The 27357-nt window shown below is 40.9% G+C and overlaps 4 protein-coding genes across 4 annotated transcripts; 2 read left to right on the top strand and 2 right to left on the bottom strand.

The window, feature by feature from the left end:
* Positions 1-5911: 5911 nt before the first annotated feature.
* wrnip1 (Werner helicase interacting protein 1) lies at positions 5912-12255 on the top strand. Its single transcript, XM_022758081.1, has 7 exons — positions 5912-6559; positions 7560-7754; positions 8268-8506; positions 9165-9388; positions 10357-10512; positions 11396-11475; positions 11592-12255. Exons 1-7 carry the CDS (start codon positions 5912-5914, stop codon positions 11871-11873), a joined length of 1824 nt encoding a protein of 607 aa, XP_022613802.1. The 3' UTR covers positions 11874-12255.
* Positions 12256-12335: 80 nt separating this feature from the next.
* LOC111231094 (chymotrypsin-like elastase family member 3B) lies at positions 12336-14292 on the bottom strand. Its single transcript, XM_022758080.1, has 8 exons — positions 14210-14292; positions 13971-14059; positions 13795-13877; positions 13463-13588; positions 13044-13180; positions 12739-12881; positions 12498-12650; positions 12336-12404 (listed from the first exon to the last, which is right to left on the bottom strand). Exons 1-8 carry the CDS (start codon positions 14247-14249, stop codon positions 12387-12389), a joined length of 789 nt encoding a protein of 262 aa, XP_022613801.1. The 5' UTR covers positions 14250-14292; the 3' UTR covers positions 12336-12386.
* A 717-nt stretch (positions 14293-15009) lies between these two features.
* On the top strand, positions 15010-23748 carry dhx30 (DExH-box helicase 30). The gene is made up of 19 exons (XM_022757943.1): positions 15010-15181; positions 15855-15976; positions 16082-16192; positions 16298-16567; positions 16654-16803; positions 16883-17035; positions 17480-17950; positions 18456-18839; positions 18980-19058; positions 19181-19285; positions 19369-19544; positions 19688-19894; positions 20542-20623; positions 20745-20938; positions 21039-21198; positions 21660-21817; positions 21952-22055; positions 22166-22305; positions 23467-23748. Exons 1-19 carry the CDS (start codon positions 15010-15012, stop codon positions 23724-23726), a joined length of 3498 nt encoding a protein of 1165 aa, XP_022613664.1. The 3' UTR covers positions 23727-23748.
* Positions 23749-24128: 380 nt separating this feature from the next.
* LOC111231011 (alanine aminotransferase 1-like) lies at positions 24129-27113 on the bottom strand. The gene is made up of 11 exons (XM_022757944.1): positions 26969-27113; positions 26768-26857; positions 26516-26624; positions 26243-26376; positions 25918-26161; positions 25731-25810; positions 25507-25643; positions 24899-25073; positions 24619-24774; positions 24404-24516; positions 24129-24236 (listed from the first exon to the last, which is right to left on the bottom strand). Exons 1-11 carry the CDS (start codon positions 27071-27073, stop codon positions 24146-24148), a joined length of 1434 nt encoding a protein of 477 aa, XP_022613665.1. The 5' UTR covers positions 27074-27113; the 3' UTR covers positions 24129-24145.
* Positions 27114-27357: the final 244 nt, after the last annotated feature.

The following is a 27357-nucleotide window of genomic DNA, read 5'->3' as shown; positions in this document are numbered from 1 at the left end:
CAGTTACTTTGCAGATTTAATCATGACATAAATCATGATTAACTTATAAAACATCATGCACTGCTGTAGATTAGTTGCCCTGTAAAGTACTTTAATTAGCTCCACATAGACCAACTGTGACATTAAAATCACACTTAATGTTAATTCATCAAAAATGATAACCAAATACTATAAGAAATAATATATATATAATAATATGCCACTTTGAAAGGTACCATTCTGCAAAATGAGACGTTAACTTTGACATTTTAAGTATATTTTGCTGATAATACTTTTGACAAATTATGAGTGCATCACTTTTATTTGTATTGTGATTTTCTTTTCTATTTTTATTGGCAATTAGTAAATGAGTAAAGTAAATGATCTGAGTCCGTCTTCCACCACTGTTAGGTTTCTACTTTGAACAGCAGATGGCATTGTTCATAAAAGATGAACAGTGTGACCTCAGAGATTGGAACAGGGTTGGTTTTCGCTGTAAGAATGAAAACATAATCCACTTCTTCTACAGTTCTCCTGACCAAAGGAAGAACAGGAGGTGTAAATACTAATGTTTGCAAAGCAATGCAAGAGCCTGATCACATATTTCACTGTTTGTGAGTGAGCAATAAATGATTATGTAACAGGAGTAGTACTAATTTTTGGTGCATTAGGGCTGCATCTAAGGATTATTTTCATTATCTATTATATCTTTGGTTGATTAATTGCCCGAAAATAATAAAATAGTTTTTACAACATTACGACAAATACACTGTTGTTCATAAAGTTGGAATAAAATATTTTTTACCTCTTTCCATGAAATGATTGTGACAATGTGATTTATTCCATTTCACCTGGGTAATTGGGACACATAATATAATCATTGCACCTGGTCAAAAGTGATTACTGATGCATTTAAATAGGAAGAAACAGAGGATTGTGTCTGAGAACAAAATTATTCCAACTTTATGGGCAACAGTGTATTTATTTTTTTACAACATTTTGTTAGAGTTCAAGCTGACATGGTGAAATGGTAGTCCGGCCAGCAGTTGAAAACCAAAAAGGTACTCAGTTTACTACCACAGATGACTAAGAAAACCAACAAATATTCATATCTGAGTAGCTAAGAACATTTATGGCAAATTGCTTAAAAATTACAGAAAAAAAAAAAAAAAAAAAACTTTTCCACCATCACCTATTTTTCCATCAATTAAGTGCATTCATGGTTTAAGTGAGGATGACACATTGAATCTTACATAACTAGGGAACCAGAGTACTTTTGAAAAAAGCTGCTGTAGTACGTTTATTTCCGTTCAGCACATATAATCTCCCTTGTACTTGAGTAATACTTTCAAATTCAGTGCCTCCACTTGAGGAAGATGTTCCCCCGATGCACTATTATTATCACTATGGAAATGTAAGAAGCGCTTTACATTGAGGATGTGATAAAGGTTATTAAAGGTTAGTGAAAGAATGCAAAGAAAGCCTAGTCACATACTTGTGGATCTCCTATGGTAAATGTCAGTACGGATCTCCTAAATGCCAAGCGAGGAATGGAAACAAGAGAGGGTGAGAGGGCTTCAGCTCGTCTCTGAGGCACACTATCACAGCATTAAAGATAACTACAGAATGTGTGTATTTATAATCTGCGTGCAGTCTATATATTTACATCGAGGTGGTATAATATGCATTTTACAATTTAAATCAGGTAAAGTGACACTGGGTTATATCTTACTTTGAAAGAAACAGTTAACCCATGAGATGCAGATATTAAGAGGGTAATGAAATAGTGTTATAAGGCAAAAAGCTTTTTGCACTGATCTAAGAAGTTCAAGTCTCCTGCTTTTCCAACCACATACACTGTGACAGTGATGTCACCATTAAAGCAACGCTGCATCTCAGCAGCCATGTAAAATATTTAATCACTAGATGGCAGCAACAGCAGGATTTGCTGCCTTCGGTGTGCCTGTCCTGCTCTACCACTAGAGCTCACTGTACCTTCACAGCGGATTCTCTAAACGCTGCACTCGTAAACACCACCGGCCTCTTATCTCGTGTTTTATCCTTCCTGCTGCTATCCATAACATAGCAAAACACATATGCATCATAACTACCAGTCTCGTGTTTCACTGAGAAGCACATTACTGCTGAAAGGATAATCCCCATATGTTGAGCTAACTAATTCAATTAGATGTGACATTTAGCTGGAGGATAACATAGGAAATATGAGTGTAAAAGTAAGCACTTAGTCACACAAATAAAATGTACTTTAAAAGGTAACTCAAAGATGGTTTCACGTGCAGGTCTTGCAGCTAAATGCTTATGGTTTTCTAGACAAAACAGATATATAGATAACGTGATGCCATAAGCAGAGAAGAAATAAGAATAAACTGCAGAGTGAGGTGTTAGTCATCTCAAAATATCTAACCATAACTGGTAAAAGTATAATACAAAATATATTAACATAGTTAATCACGAGACAACCTTGCTTGTTGTCTGAGGGTAAAGTAATTATAGAGCTGTGATTAAAGAGGAAACCCATTTCCATTAGCATTGTGCCTGTCATAAGAAATGGGCGAGAGCCTACTCTTCGTGAAACCTGATGCAACAATACATCACAACAGCACGAAGCCCCAGTTCCCTGCTGACAGCTCGTGTGTTGTGTTTAAAAGGACTTGTGAGCTGAATATCGCCCACAGGCTTCAAGCATCAGTAATAACTTATGTATTTGAGGTATCATAGCTTTATCCAAGGTACCTGAGAATAGTAACAATAAGACTAAAACTTTATGAAACGATCATAAAGGTGACTGACACAGGTGTGAGTCAAGACATCAAGAAAAGTCCTGACACAGCTGAGCTTTTGATGAGCAAAATATTCTCTCAGTTGGACTTAATGATAAAATAAAGTGGATTTTGAGTGTAAAACAGAGTATAATACAACTTTTTTGTCCTATAAATTGTCTTTGGCCCATCTGGCAGTTAGTTGAAACACTGAAACATACACACACTTCATGACAACAACTCTGATGATTTGAAAGACAGTAAAAATGTGTTCCTCAAACATCCTTGTATATACCTGAATGCCAGGTGGAGTAGATGCTCTGTGCCTTCTCCTATAGCAAAGTAAATCACCCAGCCTGCGCCAAAAGTAGGAGGCAACCAAACACATGCTGTTGACCAGCCAAATGTCCAAGCCTGTGACAAATTTCTCCATGCCTTTCACTTTACTCCTCATCCTTCTTCTGTAAGTCTTGCTTTTGCTATCTTTAACTACAAAGGATCTTATGGAGCTTAGGGAGAAGAGACTCAAGTGGAGGGTTAGAAGAGATGGCAGCTCCTTCTCAGGGTAGGGACCACCCAAATGTTAATACTACACTATCTTCCACTGCCGCTGTTAATTCAGTCAACGCCCCCCATTCCTTCCAGCACTTAGAGCCAAAGGACGGGCAGTTTGTCCTCATGACAAAAGAGTGACAGGTGCCAGCAAAGGGTGTCTGAGAGACATGCTCGCTCTCTCACTCTGTTGAACCTCCCATCTTCGCTAGAGAGCAAGCCTTTTTTTCAATGTCCTTTTCTCCAATAGTCCTCTCTGTGAATAAACTATGTGAGCCATAGTCTAACAAAAACAAGATTAATCTTTAACACAGCAAAGGGCATTTAAAACTGAGAGAATTGTGATGGTGGGTCTTGTCTCCCTGTCAACACAGACACTTGGATGTGGTGTAAATAATAGCCCGTGCTATTGGATTACTGCTGCAAATGTCACATCAACTAACACGTGGGGGCTTACACTCAATGTTCTCAGCATTGCAACTTCATATCAACCTTTATTGTTTGCTAAACCTAAATTACAGTATCCAGAGTAAACAGATGTAATTCAACAGTAATTCAAATATAGAATTATTATCAAGTGTCAATCCAGATGAAAATAGAACATAGTCTACATTATGTTGTGCAACAATCACACACTTTGGGTGTGAAACCCATACGGCCAGATGGCCAAGAATGCATCATCTGGCCAACAGTGGCCAGTCATAGTTATGTGCAGCATGTCTGGAAACCTCCCCAGCCTCCTCTGGCTTCTCAACCAGCTCTGCCAAATACAATAATGAACTCACTGTTGGATGGGAGCTCTGCTCTCACTGCTCAAATGAATCTGTTGGCTGCCATGGTGGAAAAAAAAAGCAAATATGGTCTTTGATTGCTTACAATGTCTCAGTTTGCTTTACAGTAGACTGTAAGTTTCAGCTACAACATGTGATTAATTGAATCCCATACTACATGTTTTACGCTATTTTTGGCACTTCTCAGGCATCACATAATTTGGCAATTGATAAAATTGACTAAGCTATTTTGGCACTTACACGGTGTGCTGAGTGGACACTACACATGGTGTAATATTTTGTCATTTTATACCCTGGTAAATTTTAGAGGGTTTGTTTTTGAAAGTCTAGGTGAGACCATACTGAATCACCATTGAAAATAAATGCCAAAGCCACATTGTTTTTTTCAAATCTTTACTATAAAAAGATCATTAGTGGTTAGTCTCTGTTTATAATTTGGGCTAATTAATGAATGCACCATTAGGCTATACTAGAGCCTAATTTTAAAATAAGTGAAATGCTGTAACACTATAGCCGCTATAGTGTTACAGCATTTCACTTATTTTCATTATTTTAAAATGCATTAGCACCCTCTGCTGGTGCTCCTGTAGACTCAAACGGCTGATTAAAAAAGCATATTAATACTCCTTCATCTAGGCTAAGTATCTTTTATAAGCAATTCATGAACTGCGTGCATACCTGTGGTTCAAACTTCATTTCCCAGAAGCAGTGCATGGTTTTCACCTTCTCTAAGAAGGGGAACAAGGCCAGCTTGGTCATGTTTCAGCTGCTGGCACACTGATGAATTGACTTAGACTTGGCCATTCTCCCTGAGGGGGACACTTGGCCGCCGGCCCTTTCCTTCGGAGCTTTCTCGCTGTCTTCCTGGTCTGGTTGACCTCTCTGGTATGTGTCTCTTGGCTGGATCTTTCATCTGAGCAGAGAAGGAGAGAAAGACTGAGGAAGGCTGCAATAAAGCACCAATTAAGTTTGTAAGAAAACAGCAGCAGTAAAACAATTCAGACTTTAGTTTTTCAATTATAATTCAACCATTTTTTCCTTACAGTAAATAAGAAATCACATAAAGTAGCTTTCCATGATATTATACTGTATATAGGTATTAGGTACTTCAGCATTCTGAGGGCAGAAGTATCACCAACTAGAGCATCAACAATTATTAATACTACTTCTACTACTACTATTAGCCTAATACATCACAAAATAATACTAACATAAATTTATTTGAAGCCTTTGTTTATATCTCTTCCATTACTATTAATCAAAAATTAAAATAATCATTAGCCCCAAGGACAAACCCGGAAGTCCTCCATATGATACCGATGGCCAAAGTGTGAAGTCTGGCTGTTAATGTATGTAGATCATGCAGCATTCAGGTACCACAGTTACTACGGGGAGAACAAGTTTCCCTGGCCAACATTTAAGAAAACAGTTATAGTCATATTTTAGTGACAACGTTAGCTGTACTTACCACCCTAGCGGTTAAACTAAGATACAATCCAAATTTAATTTCAAAGTGTCATTATTAAGAAAAGTCCACATGATGGACTGTCCCACAGCACGTAAATGCAAACAACATACCATATATAGTAGTAGTGTGTATATACAGTAACGAAATCAAAATTGGTCCACGAAGTATAAAAAAAAGTTCAACAAACATAATATTCGAATAAACGTCATATTTAGCTGGTAAAAGAGTTCAGGAAGTCATAACTGTACATACCTTTTATGCAAAAACAAGTTTCTAACAGTTAATCTCAAATCAGTGTTTGGTCACGTGATTAAAGGTCAAAAGTTACGCGGTGAATCAACATGGCGAACGAGAAGACATCCACAGCACTGGAGTCGGTGCAGTGTCCCGTTTGTTTTAAAGACTTCGAGCCGACCACAATTAATGGACACCTCGACGTATGTCTGCTGAGAGGTGTTGACAGCAGCCCGTCCACCACAGACGACAGTGAACCTCCTTTAAAGAAACCGCGCATTAATGCGGAAGCTGTACCGGCCAGACCATCATGGGCCAGCCCCGGTGTCAACAAAGCTGTAGCAGGGACCCCGACACCTGCTATGTTCTCTCTTTTTCAGACCAACAAGAGTAAAGTTTCAGTTCAAAGTGAACGGAGTGGTTTACTTAATACTAAACAAGGCGCTGCCACTTCTGACAGCAAGGGGGCTCAACGTAGTGTCCTGAATGAGGCTGAACCTGCACCAGCAGGTAGGGATACTCTGAAGAGCCAAACATCTGCGTCCAGCGGGCAGACGCCGAAGACAGCACATGGTTTATCATCACGGACACTGCTAACGATGGACAAACCTTTGGCGGAGATATTGCGACCAAACAACCTGGAAGAATACTTTGGTCAGAGTAAAGTTATTGGCCAGCAAACACTCCTCCGGTCACTTCTGGACTCGCAGGAAATACCATCTCTGATCCTCTGGGGACCACCGGGATGCGGGAAGGTGTGGTGGTGACAGCTGAGATACCCATAGCCTTATTGACGAGATCTGACTATCATCAACACTCTATCGCAAAACATGGATATTATTCTTACCACATATGGTGATATCTGAAGTTTTAAGATAATCAGTATCATTAACTGAGATTTTTTCAGTTAATCGACTAATTGTTTGGTCTCTAAAATGCCAGAAACAATCAAAAATGCCCTTCATAATAGATTTGTGAAACTATCAGTCAAAAATTACATAAAATAAAGAAAAGCAGCAGATTTTCTCATTTTTGAATATGTGCTGTTTTTGCTTTAAAATTGATGTAAACTACAGCTGTAACAAGCAGTCGATTGATCAGTTATTAGTCAAATAACAGAAAATTAATTAGGTGAAAAATAATTAGGTGCAGCCCTAAGCTTCAACCAAAACTTAAAATACTGCCTTTTCTCTTAATGTACGTTTTTATTGCTCTTCTCTCTGTTGCACTTGATAAAGAGAGAGTCATGAAACCTTTACACCATGTTGACGGTAAGTTATTCTGTCTGTGGCTGCCAGGTTGGTGCTTGCCTCTCTTCTCTTTGTCAGACCTGAATACAGCCTGTTAATGACTTCTTGGGTATGCCAAGCGACTTGCATGGATTGTTGCACATCAGCTTGCCATACTTAGACTTTGTCAACATGCTTTACTCACACTTGACCTCTTTAACTCCCTCCCTTAATTGTCTAGCAGTGTTCAGGTTCCACAGCTGAAGTGAAGATGAGATTTATGAGGCCCTCAAAGCTAGGCGCATTACGTGATCTGAAATATTAAATGTATGGCTCAAACACTGGAGATTAAAGATGCCATATATGTGCGTATAATCAAACCCTTAACATTATTAAGCAGAATTTTTTTTTTTTTTTTTCGGTGGTGTCGGGCAGTTTCGTTTTTGCCTCTGGGCCCATTAAGATTCAAGAAGGCAGACCATATGTGTTAATCAAATTACCTTGTATATGTTTTGTTGTCTTTCAGACCACTCTAGCTCACATAATTGCCAGCACCAGTAAAAAGAATGGCACAGCTCGTTTTGTCAATCTGTCTGCAACCAGTACGTCCACCAATGAAGTCCGAGAGGTGATCAAGCAGGCGCAGAATGAGCTCCGACTGTGCAAGAGGAAGACCATCCTGTTCATTGATGAAATTCACCGCTTCAACAAATCCCAACAGGTGGAGTACTGAGCCGCTACCTTAGTTTGTAATGTTAGCTTTAGTTGCAAAATGTTTAAAATAATTTCTGAAGCACGATGACAAAGGCAAGTCTGTGTAGTACACTACAGGTTGTGAAGCTAATCGCTGAGGTTTGCATAGTTTATTTCCCTTACTTTCCCATAGGAATCTGTTGGCTGTTAGTGTCCGTGACTCTATGCAGCTATCTGCTGCATGACAGTAAATCCCTGTATTAGTTGCCAAGGAGGACCCGTCTTGATCTTTGCTTAATGACCCAATAAGGTTCAAAGCATGAAAATACATATTATAGTAGGGCAAGTGTTGTCAGTGACTGTGTTTTGCAATAGTGGCAGCAAGATGAGAAATTTCTCTGATGGAGCAAGCATTATGAAAATGGTCAGATAAATACTTAGCCTCGATGTCATCACTGCAGAGATGGTCCTTGTTTTCACCTCTCTTCATTATATGTTTGCTCTCGCCTTTTTTTCACTCAGTATGTGTGTGTATCTGTAGGACACCTTCCTTCCTCATGTGGAGTGCGGGACTTTAACACTGATTGGAGCGACCACAGAGAATCCGTCCTTCCAGGTGAATGCTGCTCTGCTGAGCAGGTGCAGGGTGCTGGTGCTGGATAAGCTCTCCGTGGAGGCGATGGGCTCGATCCTGGACAGGGCCGTGGCTACACTCGGTATCAGAGTCCTGGGACGAGATCCAGCGAATCCCAAAGGTCAAGATCAAACAGGGGGACACGAGTAAGTGCTCCTCTGGGGGCCGAGCCCTCGGTGTCCCACATGTAATGACCGGGTGTCATCCTACAGCTACTTCAGTTGGGTTTAGTTAGATAATATATGGGGGGAGTGTAAAAGTAGTTGTTGGAGCTGCAGCAATCTCAAAGACTCTGGTTTGGTTTGATATGTTAATAGAAACAAATTTGCATATGAACTCCTGGCTGCAGATGGTATGTGATCTTCAGGGAGATATTCCAGTAGTTGCGTCAGATGTAATGTTTGGGATGCACTGACATCTGAGGCTGTAACACAGTATAAGTTCAGAGACTCAAAACATGTAATTGAGTCATTATTTCTACATAATCCAGAAATTGACAAAAACACTACATTTACAATAAACTGATAAGTACTTTACTTTCAGTGATTATTATATCAAAGTGAATTAAGAGACTTGTGTGGGAATATATGTTTTAATATATTCGTCATCATACCCAGTAACAAGCAGTTATTTCTTATGTATATGTATATATCTTATAATATGGTCATGCTGCAGTGGCCTTATCATAAATGAGTACAAATCTCTAATATTTGTCATCATTTTATTTCTCAGGCATTGATTCTTTACATGGGAAATTACTACAATAAAAAATATTGACACTGATATGGTTTTCTCTTTTCCTAGGCCAAAGATTTACATTGAGCAAAAAGCTCTGGACACCATAGCCTACCTCTGTGATGGTGACGCAAGAACAGGACTCAATAGTCTGCAGCTGGCTGTTCAGGCTCAGGTGAGCTTGACTCAGCCAAACCTGTTGGCACAAAGCAGTTCTCCTCAAGAAATACTGGTGAAGGAGGACCATGTCAAGGAGGGTCTTCAGAGGTCCCATATTCTCTATGATAAAGCTGGTAAGCCTGGGTGTACTTTGAATGTTTCTGTAATTAAGTAACCCTTGTGAACCTCACTGATCTGAAAGGGGTCACCCTAAATTTATCATAGCATCTGCTGTAGTAACTTCCATATAATTCTGTTCTGTCATTATTGAAGTATTGCCAATGATGGCTAAAATGTGAGGAATATGCAACATATTTTACAAATCCACATCTTTAAAATCCTCTCAGCAGCTTCAGTATAACACCTACCATCAATATCTTCACTTTAAATAAGTTCTAAATAACTTGAGGTCTTGAGAGCACCAACATATTACCTCTCAGCAACTGTTATCACTTTCTTGCCATGGGGCTTTCATATGAAATGCATTAGACGATAAAAGGAAATGGATATAATAGATATAATGTGGGCGTGTTTATAGTTGTGATTGTGGTTGCTTAGGAGTGGGATGTTTGTTTTCTCTGTGCGTGTGTGTGAATGTCACTTAGGGGTATTAAGCTACACACATTTTTGTACAGACCCAGTGCCCTTTACAACACGAAATGTAAGCCTTTGAGTCTGATTAAGACTGGTGTGCTGTACATTCATAAAACTAGAAAGCACTTTAACTTGGATTTTTCTCAACTGAAACACTCAGTCATTTACACCTCCCCTACCCGACCCCTTTTGATGAACAATAATGGCTTCAAATGTCCTCTACACTGTCCTGTTACATAATACTCAGCTGTCCCAAAAGACTGAGATTCCTGTTTCACATGGTGATGAAACTGTCCCTGAGCTTGACTAATGAGCTTAACAGAGACAGTGTTCTTCCTTGCATTATGGTTTTATATGGTGTGCTAGTCATTAACTTTTTTGTATGTAATTTTCTTTGCACCACAGTGAAGGCTTGGGAAATGCCACCAACAGATCTTGATCTGTCTCTTTTTTTTTTCTTGCATCACCTGTTGACGTATTTTTGTGTATGTATCTGTGTTACTCAAAGGTGAAGAGCATTACAACTGCATCTCAGCGTTGCATAAGTCGATGAGAGGCTCCCATGAGAATGCCTCTCTGTACTGGCTGGGCCGCATGCTGGAGGGCGGTGAGGATCCTCTCTATGTGGCTCGCAGACTGGTCCGCTTTGCCAGCGAGGATGTTGGTATGTGAAATTACTGAATGACACCATCGCAGGTGTTTTCTCTTTTATGATTTATTCTAATCACTCATGCCGCTGCCACATTGCTGCCACTCTGATCCTCTGGTCTTAACACGCTGGTTGCCTCTGTGGATAAGATTAGGTTTTACTGATTATGTTTTGCAGCGTTGCATGGCCGTGTTCCTGGTTACATCACTGACACTAGTTCAGTTTGAACAAGAGTGAAGACTGTGTTGTTTTTGATTGTCACATAATCTCAGCTCATAACTACAGATAACTGTGGGCTTTTGCGGGGAGATCCTGTCAGTGGAGCCTGTCAGAAATCTCTTCTTCTAAAACTTGTTTTTATGCAGAATCCTTTTAGAATTTTATTTAATTAATTCACTGATTTAATATTCTGCTCTTCTATGCTTTGCACTGGTTTATTTGGATTTGGTCTTATGCTCTTTGTGAGCCAGTCCTCATATAGCATGGTGACACTTGAAACTTGCTTTGTAGTTGTATTATGTTACTGTCTTTTAATTTACTTTGTGAAGAAGTACTTGGTAACATTGTTTTGAAAAGTGAGAAATGGTTACAAAGTTAGTAGCAATGTTGTCTGCAGTAAAAATTATGAATTGTTGAACAGGGATTGCTGTAAAGTACATAGCCATACATACTGTAGTCTACTGTCTCTTTAAATAACCAAGTAACTTATTCTAATAGTCTTCTGTCAGTTGCCTATTAAAATGTCCCTAAGCATTATGTGCGTCACTTTCCCTGACCCCAGGCAACTTGTACTTATTACAGGAAAGAAAAAACTGGCTGAAAGATAAGATTTTAACCACAGAAAATGTCATTTTGAATGCAGGCTGACTGGATGCCTTTCTTGTCATGTCTCTCTCAGGTATGGCAGATCCCTTTGCCCTCCCTCAGGCTGTGTCCGCTTTCCAGGCCTGTCACTTCATCGGAATGCCTGAATGCGAGGTCGGCCAACCTGGTGGTTTTATACAGTCTTCCATCAAAATGGCTTACTGCCATACAAGTTGTATTTCAGTGTCTCATCTCTATTGTCATCCTTCTGTTCATCTGCTGCTCAACAGGTCATCCTGGCCCAGTGTGTGGTGTATATGGCACGAGCACCCAAGTCTGTGGCGATCTACAAGGCCTATGGTAATGTGAAGGGCTGTTTGAGGAACCACAAAGGCCCCCTGCCTCCCGTCCCCCTGCACCTCCGCAACGCCCCCACAAGGCTGATGAAGCAGCTGGGCTACGCTAAAGGCTACAAATACAACCCAGCCTTCAGTGACCCTGTAGAGCAGGAGTATTTACCTAAGGAGCTGCAGGGAATCGACTTCTTCACCTGGACACCCTCAGACCCATGATTATCTCTTGTAATGATTTATGCCACACAATACATAGTCTACAACCAAGGCTGCTGAATGAAAATAATCTTTTCACATGAACAGTAGTGGGATATATGTTTTGATGCAGCTGCTGCATTCACACGTTTGGTCATGTTCAAATGTATATACAGTTTTACTTTAGTCAATTGCTTTTGATTGTAAAGTATAAACAAACCATATACTTCATTTACTTTAGTTCTAGATATGATCATAATACAGTTCTTAATTCATTTAAAAAATACCAAGAACCTACAGTGCACAATATGCCTTTGTAATTCCATAATAGATATTTAAATGTTTACTATGTTAAATATGTGTATGTTGAAGTTTACCCTTGTCCTGACCTTGTAAAAAAAATGTATACAACTGATTAAAATGTTTCTTTATGTTATGAATACTATACCCCTTTTGTTGAAATACAAGACAAACATAATATGAACATTTCATTATACAGTTTATTGTTGAGTCACTTCTTCAGGTACGGAAACTTCTTCAGTTTTGGGCCATGGTCTGCAAGGAAGTAACACAAGGTTTGTACATTTCACAAAAAGCCACAACAGTACATTTACTGTATGTCTTCATGTAAAGTGATGTTTCCCTTACCTCACTGATCCAGGGGATGAAAGAGGCCACACGGGTAAACATTGTGGGCTTTTTAGGAGTATTACATCCACGCCCATTCACAAAACTAGTCACTCCCTCAACATACCATTTACCGTCTCTGCCCTTACAGTTCAGAGGGCCGCCAGAGTCACCCTGGAAGATTATAGCAGATATTGGAGCATTGGAGAAAATGGTATCATTTGTGTCACATAAAGTATGGAGCTATGTTGTTGTTTCTTACATGGCATGCTGACTTGCTCTCTCCTCCTGCACAGACCATTGTTGTCTTCGCCGAGCTGCCCCACCAGTCACTTTTACTGCAGATACTGTGATCCACCACAGGAAGTAGGGCCTGCTGAAGTGTAGTTGCCTGGGGACCTCCAGCTATAGAGAAATGGACACACTCATTGTAACAACAGCTGAAAACTTGAATTATATTTGATGAATATCTTCAGGTCCCAGAGCAATTAAATATTTTTGCTTTCCACAAGGGTGCACTTCCCCCGACATGAGCTAGGTGTTAGCAGACTTGGCAGCAGATCTTACAGAAGAGACGGCCCCAGCCTGTGACGTAACAGGGCTGGTTGTGGGCAAGGGTAGCACCAGGCTGTGGCAGGCAAGCCAGCTGAACCTTATCATTAATAACAGCGCTCTTCTCCAGCTTTAGCAGGGCAATATCATTCCTACATAACAGAATGAAACACAAAGAATTAAACTTGTCATTAATTATATTTTCATAATAACTCAGAGTCTACATAATTGTGTGGAGCGCCGGTTTCTACTACATGTTTAGGTGCATTCATTTACATTTACAAAACTTCTATTTACTCAGCTGCTGTTCAGCAGAAACTCCCAAGGTCTCAGGGTAAGCACCTTTTCAAAGAACATATTTACTGTGTTTCTTAATAATCCACCTGAGATCTAGATTGCTGGGCTGAATATGTTGAGAAAGGACAATAACCTACCCACAAGACACGCAGTTGTCGTTCCATTTGGGATGGATGAACATTTTTTTCACCATAATGGACTGTTCAGGTCCCTCCTGCTTTTTCATGTCATGCTCAGCAAGAACCACCCTGTATGTGTGGAATCTGGTTGGGAAAAAAGAGCCTCTATGTCTTTAAAAATGAGTTTTAGAAATGAATATCAGTGACATTACTATTACATCACTGTCATTTTAATCTAGAAATGATATGTGACCATTGCAAGGAAAAACATCCTAGATTAATTCAGAGATCTAACATGCCATTTATTTTAGTTGTAAAATTGTTTATCTGAGATGTAAACTTGATCTCACGTGATGCAGTGAGCAGCAGTCAAGACCCAGTCAGGAGCAATAAGTGTTCCTCCACAGGTGGGGAAGAAAGACTCCAGAGACACCTACAGATAAATGGAAAACTGAATGATTTAGAGCAGTATGAGAATCAGATGGGTAAAAATTATTTTTGTGAAAAAGTGTTTGCACTGACTCACCTGCCATGGCCAGCTGTAGGGACGGGCCTCTTCCCCATTCACCACACGGCTGGTGTTGGGCTCGTAATTGGGTACACCACACCCAGAAACTTCAACACAGTGAGACACAGAAACGAGAGAAGCTGAATAAGAGTAAGAGGGTCCCCAGCTTTCTCTCAAATCAAGATATCAGCTTGGTTCATATTGATTTTAAGTAGCAACTCGCACCAACAAATACAATGTGTTTAACATGAACTCACCAGTTGTGACAACCAAGAGGAGGACAAATGCCAGTTCCATATTGATAAAAAAGAGCTATTTTTTCAAGCAGCACTATTTATGGGCTGCAGTCCAGACAGCACCAGACAGAGTCTGGGAGTTTCTCCAGGTGTGCAAAGAAGTCAGATAATTCCTGGAATTCAAACTGTAAACAGCAAGTGCTGATTGAGACACTATACCCAGTACGATGCAATAAACTGATTTTTACCCTGTTATGTTTTATCCACACTTCAGATGTGCCCTTTGCAACCTTGCATGCAGTGAGAGGAGGTGACAATTCTTGGGACCCACAGCTGTTGAAGCCCCACCAAAATTTCAATATTATTTTACCATAACAGGGGTTAGTTGCCTTTATATTTTGAGGTTTTGAAGCAAGAGGAACTACGTTATATGTTATAACAACAGCAATTAATATGCAGTGTAAGGAGAAATTTGATTTGTTGATTAAGAGCTTATGATGGTCAAGGGAATTTGGTTTTGCTGATACACCTTTTACAGGATCTCTGGATCCAATACCACCCAAATTTACATTCTAGAATTTAATTTTTCACAGGGGTCAAGTATAAGGAAAGTCATGTTTCATGTATTTTTCTTATTTAATTATTTACTTTAAATAAATTGAACAGATTAAGAGATGTCTCGGTAATTAAGATTAACGTAAAATTAATAGCATTTTTAATAACATTTTAATGTAAGTTTATTTTACACCCAAACGGTGTCGCTGTGAATGCTGTTGTCTACTTCCGCTCACTGCCGCAGAAGAAGAGATTGTAGTTTAAAAATGGCGCTACCCGGCGTTTTACTCGTGCGCCTGAGAGGGCTGAGCAAAATCGCCAAATGTGTTTACACAGGAGGCAAAACAGCGTCCAACTGGAGCCAAGAAATGCGGTGGTACACTACAAAAGCTGGAAGATTTGAGAAACCCGGTGCTTCCGATTTTCAGACTAAACGAGGTGAGTGAAAACTGCTGTTAGCTAAGTTAGCTAACGGCTAACAGTTGACAGCTCGCAGCACTGCTAAACCTCAAGGACATCCCTCCTAAAACATCATAGAAACATCATGAAAACATCCGCTCACTACTATAGTTCAAGGTTTACCCAAGCCTTAAGGAAGCTGTAATGACATAATAAATAGAGAATGGCTGTATAAAAGCACAGTTCTCATAGCTGTATCATTTTTTTCTCACTTCATTAGCTATTAGACGTTACTTGAACGGCAAAGTCCAGTCTTCCGTCCCTCTCCATGCAACCATCCCACCATGAGACGATTGCAGGTCTGCTGTAATAATATCATGTTAAAAAAGCTCCAATCTTCTTGTTGTTGCCACTGCGTGCTAAGAAACACATTTTTGCCCACAGCAGCTTTCACAAGGATCAGGGAAATGAAAATGAATGTGTCTAGTCAAAGTAAGGATTCCAGAATGAGTGGTGGTAAAAACTATTCAGAGATCTTTAGGACTTACTGGAACAACCCAAGCGGCAAGAAATTCTGAATAGTTATGTAGCTTATCATTTGGGGTTATCAGCCGACCAGCCAACAGGATATTATTCTGTCACCAATTCTCCGACAACTGTGTGTCTGACCTTTTTTTGTTTTTACTATTTTATTGGTTTAACCTTAACGCAGAGCTGCTGAAGGAGTTTCCAGATCCTAAAACCCTCTTGAATAACACAATCTCTCGGTCACTGGGAGTCAGTGACCTGTCCCATCTCATCCAGTACAGCTACACTGAACATGTGGGGGTCAAGGTGAGAACAAATGTCGTGATTAAATGGGGTTTCTGGACGCACCATGTACTTGAGAGGTCTCTCATAGATGATTTTAAGTTTTGAACTGCAACTTTGTTTCGATAGAAAGCCACTGTCACACTGATGTGGCCCTGCAAGATTGAAGAGGAAGGTTATGCCTCCAAGAGGAGTGATGCAGAACAACTTGCTGCAGCTGCTGCTTGTCTCAAGCTCAGAGTAAGACTTTACACTGTAAAAAGTGGACACACTTTTTTTTATTTATTTTACTTCCGTGTCATGACTTGCTCCTTCACTCTTTTCTTCTACTCTCTTTGTGCACAGGAAATGGGTGTGATTGGTCCAAACAATCAGCTCCCCAGAAGGAGAGCTGGCCAAGGGAGTGGAGGGCTACATACACCCTTTTACGATAATGAGGACAACTCATGGAGAAATAATGTCCGTATGTCTAAAGCCAAAGCAGATGAACTCAAACAATACCAGTCCCCTGTAGAGGACACCTCCAATGTTGCTGAAGCTCTCTCCCTGTTTCCTCAACCTAAATCTCTCCTGGGCAGGGTCATCCAGGTGGCCACATCATCGAACAGAATCAGGGTTGGTAGCTCTCGTCTTCACCACGATGGAAACTAATCACTTCTAGCTTGTACGTTCTCGACCCATATCTCTGTCTGTCATTAAAGGAGCTAATGAATTTCCGAACCACTGGAGGGAAGCAAAAGAAATGTGAACTCACCGTGCTCTGGCCTGAGAAGATGAAGTTCACAGCTACAGCAAGTAACAGAGTGACAGCAGAGAAGAAAGCTGCAGCTCTCGCCTGCATGAAATTGAAGGTGGGAATGACTTTGGAGAAATACTATGCTCTTGCATGTTAGAACAGTACTAATATATGTATCATGTCACCTGGTTTAGGAGCTAGAGCTGCTGGATAAAAACAACAATCCATTGACTCATGCCAAGTACAACCATGAAAAGGTGAGGGAGGCAGGAGAGAGGGAGAGACGCCCCCTCCCACTGGAAATCCCAAATTACCTGGAGACTCGTATGAGGGAGTATCTCACACAGGTGAGTAAGATGGATGACATTCGTGTGTCTGCACTACACAGTCAAAAATTTGTGGACATATTCTTAATGTCACAACATACAATTATATATTAAACCAAAGTGTGTTCATCTTTGTGGCAACAAATCAGTGAAGATCAGAGGATGTTATAGCAGCACAATAATGCCCAAAGATTTGAATTGATGTTTGATTTAATGTTCGGGTGTCCTAGTGGATCTCTAGTGTGACCCCCTCATCACAGGTTATGGTCTCTTTTATCACAGGCAAAATTTGTGTAAAAGAAATATATATACTTTTCATTTCATCAGTTATTTTCCTGACCTCCTCAGATTTATCTTGGCACCTATTTGAAGGTCCTAACCCCCAGTTTGGGAACTACTCTCGTAGGGCATGTGGTGGTATTTTAATTTTCTGTCAAAGCTAAAACCTCATCCTCTTCTCAACAGTACCCGGTGGCAGAAGAAGTGCAGAAATTGTGGGAGGAGAATGAAGCAAAAGGAGAGCAGACAGTAGACCAAGGGGAAGAAAAAGAAGAGGAGGACTTGGTGGCAGACGCCATCACAGGCAGACCATACAAACCTTTGTCAAAAGAGGAGGCTCAGGAGCTCAATACCTACCTTCAGGAGGAATGGGAGCAGGCAAACCCTGTACTGGGTGTGAAACTCCCGGTTGATGACTACCGTCAGCGTGTGATCTCGGCTGTGCAGTCTTCCAGGGTGGTGGTGATCGCCGGTGAAACCGGATGTGGCAAAACAACACGGATCCCCCGCTTCCTGCTGGAGGACTGTGTGAGAGGCGGAGAGGGAGCCGACTGCAACATCCTGGTGACCCAGCCTCGTCGGATCAGTGCCGTGTCGGTGGCCCATCGTGTTGCTCATGAGATGGGCCCATCCCTAAGAAACTCTGTGGGACATCAGGTAGATACAGGTTTACAGAATACACATACATTTGTTTTTTAATATATTATGTTAATTAGATCTGAAATTATTAGATTAATTGACAAGTTGCTGGACAACTATTTCTTATATAGTTTGTCATTTTAAAGCAAAAAATTCTAGACATTACCTGCTTCCAGCATCTTGTTTGTGAGGATTTGCTGCCTTTCTCTGTTATGTGATAGTGAACTGAATAACTTTTGCGTTTTTCAGGCAAAGCTACATAAAAATGAACAATAACTGTTGTTTTTCTTCTGGCCGTCGGTACTGTTATTGTAGGATGAGCACTCAGAAATTTATTAATTCAATAATTTGATTTCATGTCAATGTAACAGACTTTTGCTTATGACTGGCAGAAGCTTTAAAGTATTTCAAGAGTAAAGCTTTCTTCCGTTGTAATGCTATTGTGATTATAGTAATTCACATTAGTTGATGAATCTTTGACTGTTTCGGAGTTTTTGTAGAATAAGTACTTCTCCGTGCATAGGTGAGACTTGACAGCCGACCTCCCGAGCACAGTGGAGGAGCCTTGCTCTTCCTCACAGTGGGCATCCTGCTGAGGAAGCTGCAGTCGAACCCGTCCCTGAAGGGAATCAGTCACGTGGTGGTGGATGAGGTCCACGAGAGAGACATAAACACAGACCTGCTGCTGGTCTTACTGCGCTCCAGCTTAAAAGAAAACCCCGACCTACGAGTGGTGCTTATGAGCGCTACTGGGGACAACCAGAGGCTGGCCCAATACTTTGGAGGCTGCCCAATCGTGAAGGTGCCAGGGTTCATGCACCCGGTGAAGGAGAGATACTTGGAGGATGTGCTGAGAGAGATGGGACGCCCACTGCCAGTCCAAGAAAGAGAGGAGACAGACGAGCAGGTGAGCCTGAAGTCTGGATGGATTTGTTAGTTTTTGATGTGATGCATTACTTTAAATTCATCCCACTGTTGTATATTCTGTGCATAAGATTCTTTTCGCTTATGCTGTATCATGTGAAATGGTATTTTATCTTGTTTAAGGAAAGAAGAGTTGAGGCAACACCCGATCTAGATTTAGTGGCTGATGTAATCGAGCACATTGACAGACATGGAGAACCAGGTAACTAATACACTATCTCTAACTTTTCTTTTTTTTTTTCTTTTTTTTTTTTTAAATTTAAATAATGCCCTTGCAGCAGTGTTTAAGATGATCCCTCAAACTCCTTCCCCCTCATGCTTCAGGTGCAGTGCTGTGTTTTCTCCCTGGATGGCAGGACATCAAGGCAGTTCAGGAGAAACTGGAGGGGAAGCCCCACTTTTCCTTGGGCTCACAGATGATCCTGCCATGTAAGAGCACAGACAAAGACTTCTCTTATGTCTTTTAAGTATAAGAGAATGCATTTATAATTTATTTCCTTTTTTTCTTTTAGTGCACTCTAGTTTATCAGTGGCCGACCAGCAGACTGTGTTCCAGCACCCCCAAAAGGGCCAGAGGAAGATTGTGCTCACCACCAATATTGCTGAGACCTCCATCACCATAGATGACATTGTCCATGTGGTGGATGCTGGAACTCACAAAGAACAGAATTATGACCCACGGACAAAGGTTAGTGTAATACTATCTGCATTTTACTCCAGTTTCTCATTTAACCTTTTCAGATCTGAAAAAGTGTAGATTTGGGGATTGTGATATTTTCTGCTGGAATGTAAAAAGGCAACAAATCCAACCTGTTTCATTTGGCTTTCCAGGTGTCCTGTTTGGACACAGTTTGGATATCCCGCTCTAATGTCACTCAAAGAAAAGGGAGAGCAGGGCGATGTCAGCCGGGACAGTCCTACCACCTGTTCCCACGAAAACAGCTGGAATCCATGACTCCATTTCCGATCCCTGAGATTCTGCGCACCCCGCTGGAGAGTTTAGTAATGCAGACCAAAATCCACAGTCGTAACTGCAAGGTACTGACGGAGAACAATAGCTTTTGTGTGTTTGTTAAACTGTTATTTGGTATTTTCTCATATATTGAATGATGCCCTATGTCATTTTTGGCTGGACCGCAACATTCATTTATTTATTTATTTATTTATTTATTTATTTTTGCATTTCAGGATTTATGTATGTATTTCTACATTTTATTTATTTATGTATCTCGGTTTCTGTATGTTAATTAAGTAGGCGGTCCTTCCTCAGTCTAAAGCCGGATTGGTTATAGCGGTGTGGTCGACTGGATGGATCTGCCACAGCTGCCCTGACTGGTGCACAGGAGCTTTGCCTGTCCAGTGTTGCCAAAGCGACTTTGAATTAAATCAATTCAATTAACTTGAATGAAGTTAATTCACTTAAATTTATTCAAATTGATTAAATTGAGTGAAATGAATTAAGTTCAGTTGAGTCGAAATAATTGAAAGTGAGTTAAATTCTATGAAGGACCAGAATAGTAGTTGGTAGTAGGAGTTGAAGTAAATAAAGGCTAAATTATTGTGGATCCCAGACGAAGGCTGTGAGCTGTGTTGAGGCCATGTCATGGTTATAAAATCAGGATTTGACCATAGGCGGTCCAGCCACGTACTAGGTTTTGACCTAGTCTTGTTTTTCTTTTGTTAAGGCTGAAGATTTCTTATCTCAAGTGTTGGACAGTCCAGAGCAAGAAGCTGTGAGAGAAGCTGTCCGAAATCTACAAGAAATAGGTGAGTGAGTCTGAACAATTCATGCTCTGGATGATATTTTAATCATGTTATGCATCTAACTTTGCACGTATATGTATTTCTGTGCTGGATTAAATTGATGTCGATGTCTTTGTTTTGGCAGGAGTTCTGGACGGGACAGAAACCCTGACGCCTTTAGGAGAGCGTGTTGCCTGTATGTCATGTGACCCTCGGCTGGGCAAAGTGCTGGTCCTGAGTGCCATGTTCAGGTGTGTTCTGCCCATGCTGTCTATAGCTGCCTGTCTGACCAGAGACCCCTTCTACAACAGCTTGCAGAACCGAGCACTAGTCAACAAGGTGAGATGTTTATTAATCTACATAGTTGGAATAATAGTCATAATAAAACGGATTTGACTTCTTGAATATAACGCACTTCATCTGTGCTCTGTTTTTCCAGGCGAAAGAGGCGCTGAGCGGCTCCAGCTACAGTGACTATTTGGTGTTCAGTAGAGCTGTGTTAGGCTGGAGGAGAGTTCAGCACGAGGGCAACAGAGAGGACAGAGATGAATATCTGGACACACACACTCTGTCCAGGACCAGCCTTCGATTCATCAACGGTTGGTGTGAAATATCATTCTCATCGACTTTGTCCCTCAAACACAGATTAGGGATGAAGTGGCTCAAATGAGTGAAATAATTTTCTGTGGTACTAATGAAATTTATGAGCGGTTCTGACCGGTCATACAAGTCATGAAGAGGTAGTCTGCCTTTCTCCTCAAGGAAAAAACACTTGTTTGACTTGAAATCACAATGTCTTAATCTGAATGAATTTGAACTTTAAATATGATACTGAAAATGTATAAATACAAACAGACTTCATCTAAAATCATCATCATGGCTTGCCAGATCTTGCCAGATCTTGCAACAAGTTTGTGTGTCAGAGAAAAAAGACATACGAAGCAAATAAGAAAATGTTCTTGTACGAGACCCAATGTGTGGGTCCAAAGTTAGGTCTAACTTTTTTACTTGTTAACTTGCTTCACAAAATCATTCCTGTTTTTGTGTCATGCTGTTGCAGGTCTCATCTCTCAGTTCAGTGAGAACCTGCATGACGCTGAGCTGGTTTCTCGTGCCAGTGAGTGCCAGCATCACGCTTCTCTCTACAATGAACACAGCAAGCAGGATGAGCTGCTTAAAGCTGTGCTGCTGGCTGGACTCTATCCCAACCTCATTCAGGTACATGGCAGCTTCTCAGAGTGGAGTCGATAATATGGCTTTGAACAGCTTATTTCCTGCTGTACTTCTTCAAATAATTTGGACATCTATCTTTGGAGAAAAATCTTTCACTTGTTTGTTTTTATTTATTTTAGGTGAAGAAAGGTGTGGTTACTAAAGAAGGGCGCTTTCGCCCCAACGGTGTGTTTTTCCGCACACTCGGTGGACCAGTGCTGCTTCACCGCTCCTCAGTCAACAGGTTGAACATGCTCAAAAATTTTACTACAGCAGGTGTTGACTTACATAATGCGCGTGTAAACTTTACGTCTTCCTGTGTGTGTGTGTGTGTGTGTGTGTGTGTGTGTGTAGAGGAGAGGAAGACTTCCCTAGTCGCTGGCTGACATTCTTCTACGCTGTCAAGTCCAGCGGGCAAGTTTTCATCAGAGACTCCTCTGTGGTCCATCCGCTGGCCCTGCTGCTGCTCACAGACTGTGACATCAAAGAGACAGGTAGGACATGTACTGCTGCCCATGAAGAATAGGGGTGAAACAATTCTGAGACCGAAACCACAACACAAACGTCCACAATCTTGTTTCGTGATACAGGAAGACAGAACCACACAACAAACACAATGTATTTTAACTAATAACACACAAATCATTATACTCTTCTTGTCCATATTGAATAAATGATTCAAACATTCACAGTGTAGGGTTGGAAGAAACATGTGAACCCCTCGGCTAATGACATTGACAGAAGGAGTTATCAAACCTGGAGTCTAATCAATGACCCAGGTAGAGCTATTTTGGCTTCCCAATAATAGAGTAATCTGTCTCTTTCACAACAACCACTCATCCGATCAACTTCAACTTGTTAGGTGTATTGCTGAGGACCTGAGGAAATACAGTGTCAACTGAAGTCCTTTGGTTGTTGAGACCCCAACCCTGTCAGACTTTTTAAGTACATCTCTGTGGTTTATGAAATGAACTGCACTGTCATTAATAACAGTCCCTAACTTAGCAGCAGCGAGTCTGAAAATACAACAAAGAGCAATTTGCCTGCACTTTTGGTCCCACATGTATGTGATACCATTTTTAATAAATAAACAATACCACACATTAACACCCTTCTTTTATTATGATTTAAAGTCAGTAAAGGGGGCCCGTTTTTATCTACATGATACATTACATTACATTACAGTCATTCAAGTGTAATAAACTCTAACATGTTCCCAGAATGAAATGTATTCCTTTGCTTCAACATTCAAAGTAGGTATACTTGGTATGCTGGTGCATACTGTGTGTTTAGTTCAGTCATTTTAACCAAGTTGTGATTTTCAGTCGACTAGCAGCTGCGGTTGCTAGGAGCACTTAACATTTTTCAGTTTCATTAATGATATATATTCAGATTTTTAAAGTTGTTTCTGTTAATTGAGCAATTTGTATAGCTGTGTGAATCCCAACAGTCTTTTTTCTTTTGCTACTCTTTGATTCTGGCAAGAAAGACGACATCCCAATTCTTCTCTGATTGGCTGGGTTGGTTTTCCAAACAGCGTTAAAGCTGTCGATGAGCAATAAACCAGAAAAAATAAAATATAATTGTCCTGCTAGATGTACAGACTGAAATCCTCCTACCTTGATGATAAATAACTGTTTTCTCTTATGTCCCAGTGAGAGGAGACAGACTGGAAGTGTCATTTCCTGGTCGCTCTCTGGTGCACTGTGAGGTGACACTTGAGACGTGGGAGCTGCTGTGGGAGCTACGCACTTCCATTCAGACCATGCTGTACCGAAACCTCAACAGTCCCAACAACGCAATCACCTACTCCTCTCAAGACGGAAAGCTCATCTCTTTACTCGTAGAGCTGCTCAACAATACACACTGCAACCCTTTGGCTCAGAATTACAACAGCGACAGTGAGGTGGATTGACGATGAGCACTTTCTACACATGTGCGTTGGATCTAATGTCTGGTACAGAAGAACCAAGAAAGATGATAGTATCTTTATTTTTGTTTTCTGTGGAGAGGGTCATTTTGTTTTAAGAATTTTTTTAGTACTTGAGTTGGCACTTAATGTGCTGAACTGATCAGGATTCTGGACTGTTGTACTTTTTGAAGCAAATGATAAACTCGCACTGAGGCGTGAGGAAATCCATTCGTATGGATTTTGGACTGAGGTTTATTGTTTATGGTTATTTGCTTTCTGAAAAGCAGAAGTTGACTATATTTTACTATAACGAGTAAAGAGAACGGATGACTGGCCAAACATCATTAAAATGGACAGCATGCTGTAAATGTCATATTTATTGTACTAAATATCTCCTCACTGAACTGCTTAAGTCACTTTATCTAAGAAAAATCCTTCATAAATTGTGTGTGAAAGCTGCTCAGGCGTTTCAGTAATTCCTCCATGATGTCTTCAGATGTAATAATGCAAAATCTGCAGAAATAAAAGAGGGTTGGAAACATTAAGTGTAAAATGTTGCAAACCTCTATTGACAGCGCACAGTTACAATGCCCTTTTGAAATATGCAACTATTCTCTGAAATGGACCACTTATCTTTAATAATACCACAGTTTGTCTATTAGAAAACACTTGATTTATACCTGATGTGGTAGGTGCCCTCCTTTTGCCTGTACTCAGAACCAGGACTGACCAACAGACCAGTCTCCTCTAGCAGTCTCATACAGTAGAACGTATCTGGCTTCATTCCCACTTCCTAAAATATCCAAAGACATCACATAACCAAAGCACCAGATATGTGACGTTTGATAATTATATGATTATAATGTATAATGGTTCTATAAGACAGTATAGTAACCTTGGCTTTCTGAATGGCTTTAGGTGGAAGATACACTCTGGGGAACGCAAATGCTCCTCCCTCCACTGGTTGGCAGTAGAAACCCAGGAGACTGTTCACAACCTCACAGGCTCTCTTCACATTACGAGCCAGCGTGCTCCTGATGTGTTGTATCTCCTGCAAAACGGAGAGTTGGAGAGGAGGACAAAAATGAAAAGGGGGAGAGAGTTGGCAGGGCAGCAGGCTATTAGACATCCTGCAGAACAGGATGGTAATCTGAGCAGCGTTTCTCTGTTCTCACCGCATTATACAGAGGGTATGAGGGATCTCCTGGTTGTGGAGGGTTCAACATCAGATCCAGGGCAAGCTGACCCAACACAGGGGCACAGCTGTCTTTCGAGAAAAGATTGTGGATGTATTTCATGACAGCACGGTCCAGATTTACCAGCTCCACATATCCGCCACGCAGACCACACCTAGTGGGAGAGACGAATCCAATCAGTCGTAACTGTCTCACCACGTGCAGATTTACCAGCTGTTTGGGAGATTTCCATCATATCACATGATCTTCTGCACTTCAAGAACTTACACTTCACTTAACACGCCATAATATAGTTAGCTGTATCTATTTGTCAAGAACTATAACTCGCCCTGTGGGCACCCAGAAGTGTGGTTAATAAACTCTTAAAATGCCCTTGGCTGCATACAACTTCATTATAGTGCGTTTTGAACTGTTTACTAAATGTTTGGCTTTTTTTATCTTCTCCATCGTCCTGTCACCCTCATAGGTTGTCTCGTCAGCTGCTGGTGTCCAGCGTCAAGAATGAACTTTTGTCTTATCTTTTGTGAAGATCACCTATCACAAAGTAGCTGACAAACTCCAGACGCTCATCGGAACTGAGAACTTACTCTCCCATTAAGCCCTTGGACGCTGAGTGGAAGGACGCCAGCTCCACTGTGTCTGAAAGAGGAGGCCCCATCTCCATCAGAGCCCTCTTGTAGGAGACAAACTCACTCTTTTCCCCGTAGACGCAGTCCTGATAAACCTGTGGAGAGGGACACGTGTTAACTTACTGTACATGTGTGCGTTTATGTGCACAAATGGAGCGATAATACTGCTTTAAGACAGCCACCTCATCAGCCAGAAGGAAGAGCCTCTTCTCAGAAACAAACCGGATCACCTCTTGCATCGATTTTCTGCTTTGAACATGACCTGTCGTCGACATAGCACGAAAACAACCGTGTGATATACTGTACATTCTTTGATACAAAAATATAATAGATGATCTCCAGTCTTTTTTTCTTTTTTTTTTTTACTACCTGATGGATTTCCAGGGTTGATGACATACAGAGCAACAGGGTTACAGACTCCCTTTGCAGATTCCAGCGCTCGATGTAGCTCCTCTACCTGCAGCTCCCAGCCCTGCTCCTCATTCAGGTAGTAGGGAACGATGACCGCTCCCAGTTCCATTATGGACAAATTGGTAATGCTGTAGCATGGCCCTGGAGTTAAAACACCTGTTCTGGTTGAAGCCTCTCTGTTCACCAGCACGTTGAGGATGTTCTAGTGAGCACGGGAAAAGACTGGGTTAATTTGAAGATGACAGTCATTTACAGGAGGAAGAGGCTGGATAGAGACTGTTACCGTTAGCGCCCACTGTGCGCCTGAGCTCATGTATATGTTTTCAGGGTGAGACGGAGCCCCACCATCTCGTCTCATTATGAAGTCAGAGACTCTGTGGACTAGTTCTGGTATACCCGCTGTAGCTGTAGAGGAACCTGAAGAAATAACAGATTCTGATGAACAATCACAAAACACAGACTGATAAACAAAACAAAAAAAAAACTGAGATGGAACTGTAGAGCAGGTTGATCCTTCAAACCACATCATTGTAGTATCACATACACAGGCCCTTACCTACACTCCCTCCAGCACATTCCCCCAGCAGCCTCTGAGCTCTCTGTCTGACGTCCGCAGGCAGTTTGTTGCTGTTGATAAGCTGAGGGTAAATACATGCTGTAACAACCTGCAAAATATGTAGACACACATTGAAGAAAGATGGAGATTTTAGTTCAGAAGAAAATGCAGGAGTTTGCACATACAGTTTTTGTAAGTCTGACAAAAAAAACAAACAAAGAAAACATGCAGTCTTTGGAGGTCAAAGATTACCTGTCGGACAAATGACAGAGGTTTCACGCCTGCCCTGTGTGGGTCACCCCAGGAGACATCTATAATTTCTTTGTAGGGCTTTCTCACTCCCTATTGACAGGTGAATTCAAAGCAGAGGTTCAAGAAATCACAACACAAGTTGGAAAATTGACTCAAGCATCCATATATTGTAGATTGATGTCAAAACCTTTTTTTCTTTACCTGCTTGAGCCCCTCCTTGATCTGGTTTACTCGTCTGGCCAGGATTGCATACTCTAACTGCTTCATGTTCCTCACATTTGAACTGATCTCCTGCAGAACAGACATCTCCACAATTTGTCTCTAACCTCTATCAGACAAGACCTTGCAGGTCAACTTGCTCCAAGTTCAATTATATGCATGAGGACATCTAGTTACAGATATACATAGGAAAAACGTGGTAATATGTGCCTTATTAACAGACAATGCAGTTTAGGGACGATCTGCTGTTGGCAGTGTGTCATTTTACTTTATTCCTTCACCCAATTCTGAAACACCTTTACAGTTTTATCAGATATTAACTTTTAGTCATGACTGAACATGACACCCTGCTGAAATTGCAAAGATCTTCT

Source organism: Seriola dumerili, unplaced genomic scaffold (assembly GCF_002260705.1).
Source record: "Seriola dumerili isolate Sdu_G_001 unplaced genomic scaffold, Sdu_1.0 BDQW01000291.1, whole genome shotgun sequence".
NCBI lineage: Eukaryota > Metazoa > Chordata > Actinopteri > Carangiformes > Carangidae > Seriola > Seriola dumerili.
The sequence above is the reverse complement of the archived record's forward strand: the minus strand, read 5'-3'. Positions and strand labels throughout refer to the sequence as shown.

Bases quoted from the DNA above. Each gene is read 5' to 3' on its own strand.
- LOC111231094 (XM_022758080.1), bottom strand. From the start codon at position 14,249: ATGGAACTGGCATTTGTCCTCCTCTTGGTTGTCACAACTG. The intron at 14,060-14,209 runs GTGAGTTCATGT...ACTGTGTTGAAG, and splicing joins CCTCTTGGTTGTCACAACTG to TTTCTGGGTGTGGTGTACCC. The intron at 12,882-13,043 runs GTAAGATCTGCT...ATTTCTCTATAG, and splicing joins AGGCTGGGGCCGTCTCTTCT to CTGGAGGTCCCCAGGCAACT.
- wrnip1 (XM_022758081.1), top strand. From the start codon at position 5,912: ATGGCGAACGAGAAGACATCCACAGCACTGGAGTCGGTGCAGTGTCCC. The intron at 7,755-8,267 runs GTGGAGTACTGA...GTGTATCTGTAG, and splicing joins GCTTCAACAAATCCCAACAG to GACACCTTCCTTCCTCATGT. The intron at 8,507-9,164 runs GTAAGTGCTCCT...CTCTTTTCCTAG, and splicing joins GATCAAACAGGGGGACACGA to GCCAAAGATTTACATTGAGC.
- LOC111231011 (XM_022757944.1), bottom strand. From the start codon at position 27,073: ATGTCTGTTCTGCAGGAGATCAGTTCAAATGTGAGGAACATGAAGCAG. The intron at 25,811-25,917 runs GTAGTAAAAAAA...TGTCGACGACAG, and splicing joins CAACCCTGGAAATCCATCAG to GTCATGTTCAAAGCAGAAAA. The intron at 25,074-25,506 runs GTAAGTTCTCAG...CTCTCCCACTAG, and splicing joins TCCAAGGGCTTAATGGGAGA to GTGTGGTCTGCGTGGCGGAT.
- dhx30 (XM_022757943.1), top strand. From the start codon at position 15,010: ATGGCGCTACCCGGCGTTTTACTCGTGCGCCTGAGAGGGCTGAGCAAA. The intron at 15,182-15,854 runs GTGAGTGAAAAC...ACCTTAACGCAG, and splicing joins CGATTTTCAGACTAAACGAG to AGCTGCTGAAGGAGTTTCCA. The intron at 19,286-19,368 runs GTAAGAGCACAG...TTTTTCTTTTAG, and splicing joins CTCACAGATGATCCTGCCAT to TGCACTCTAGTTTATCAGTG.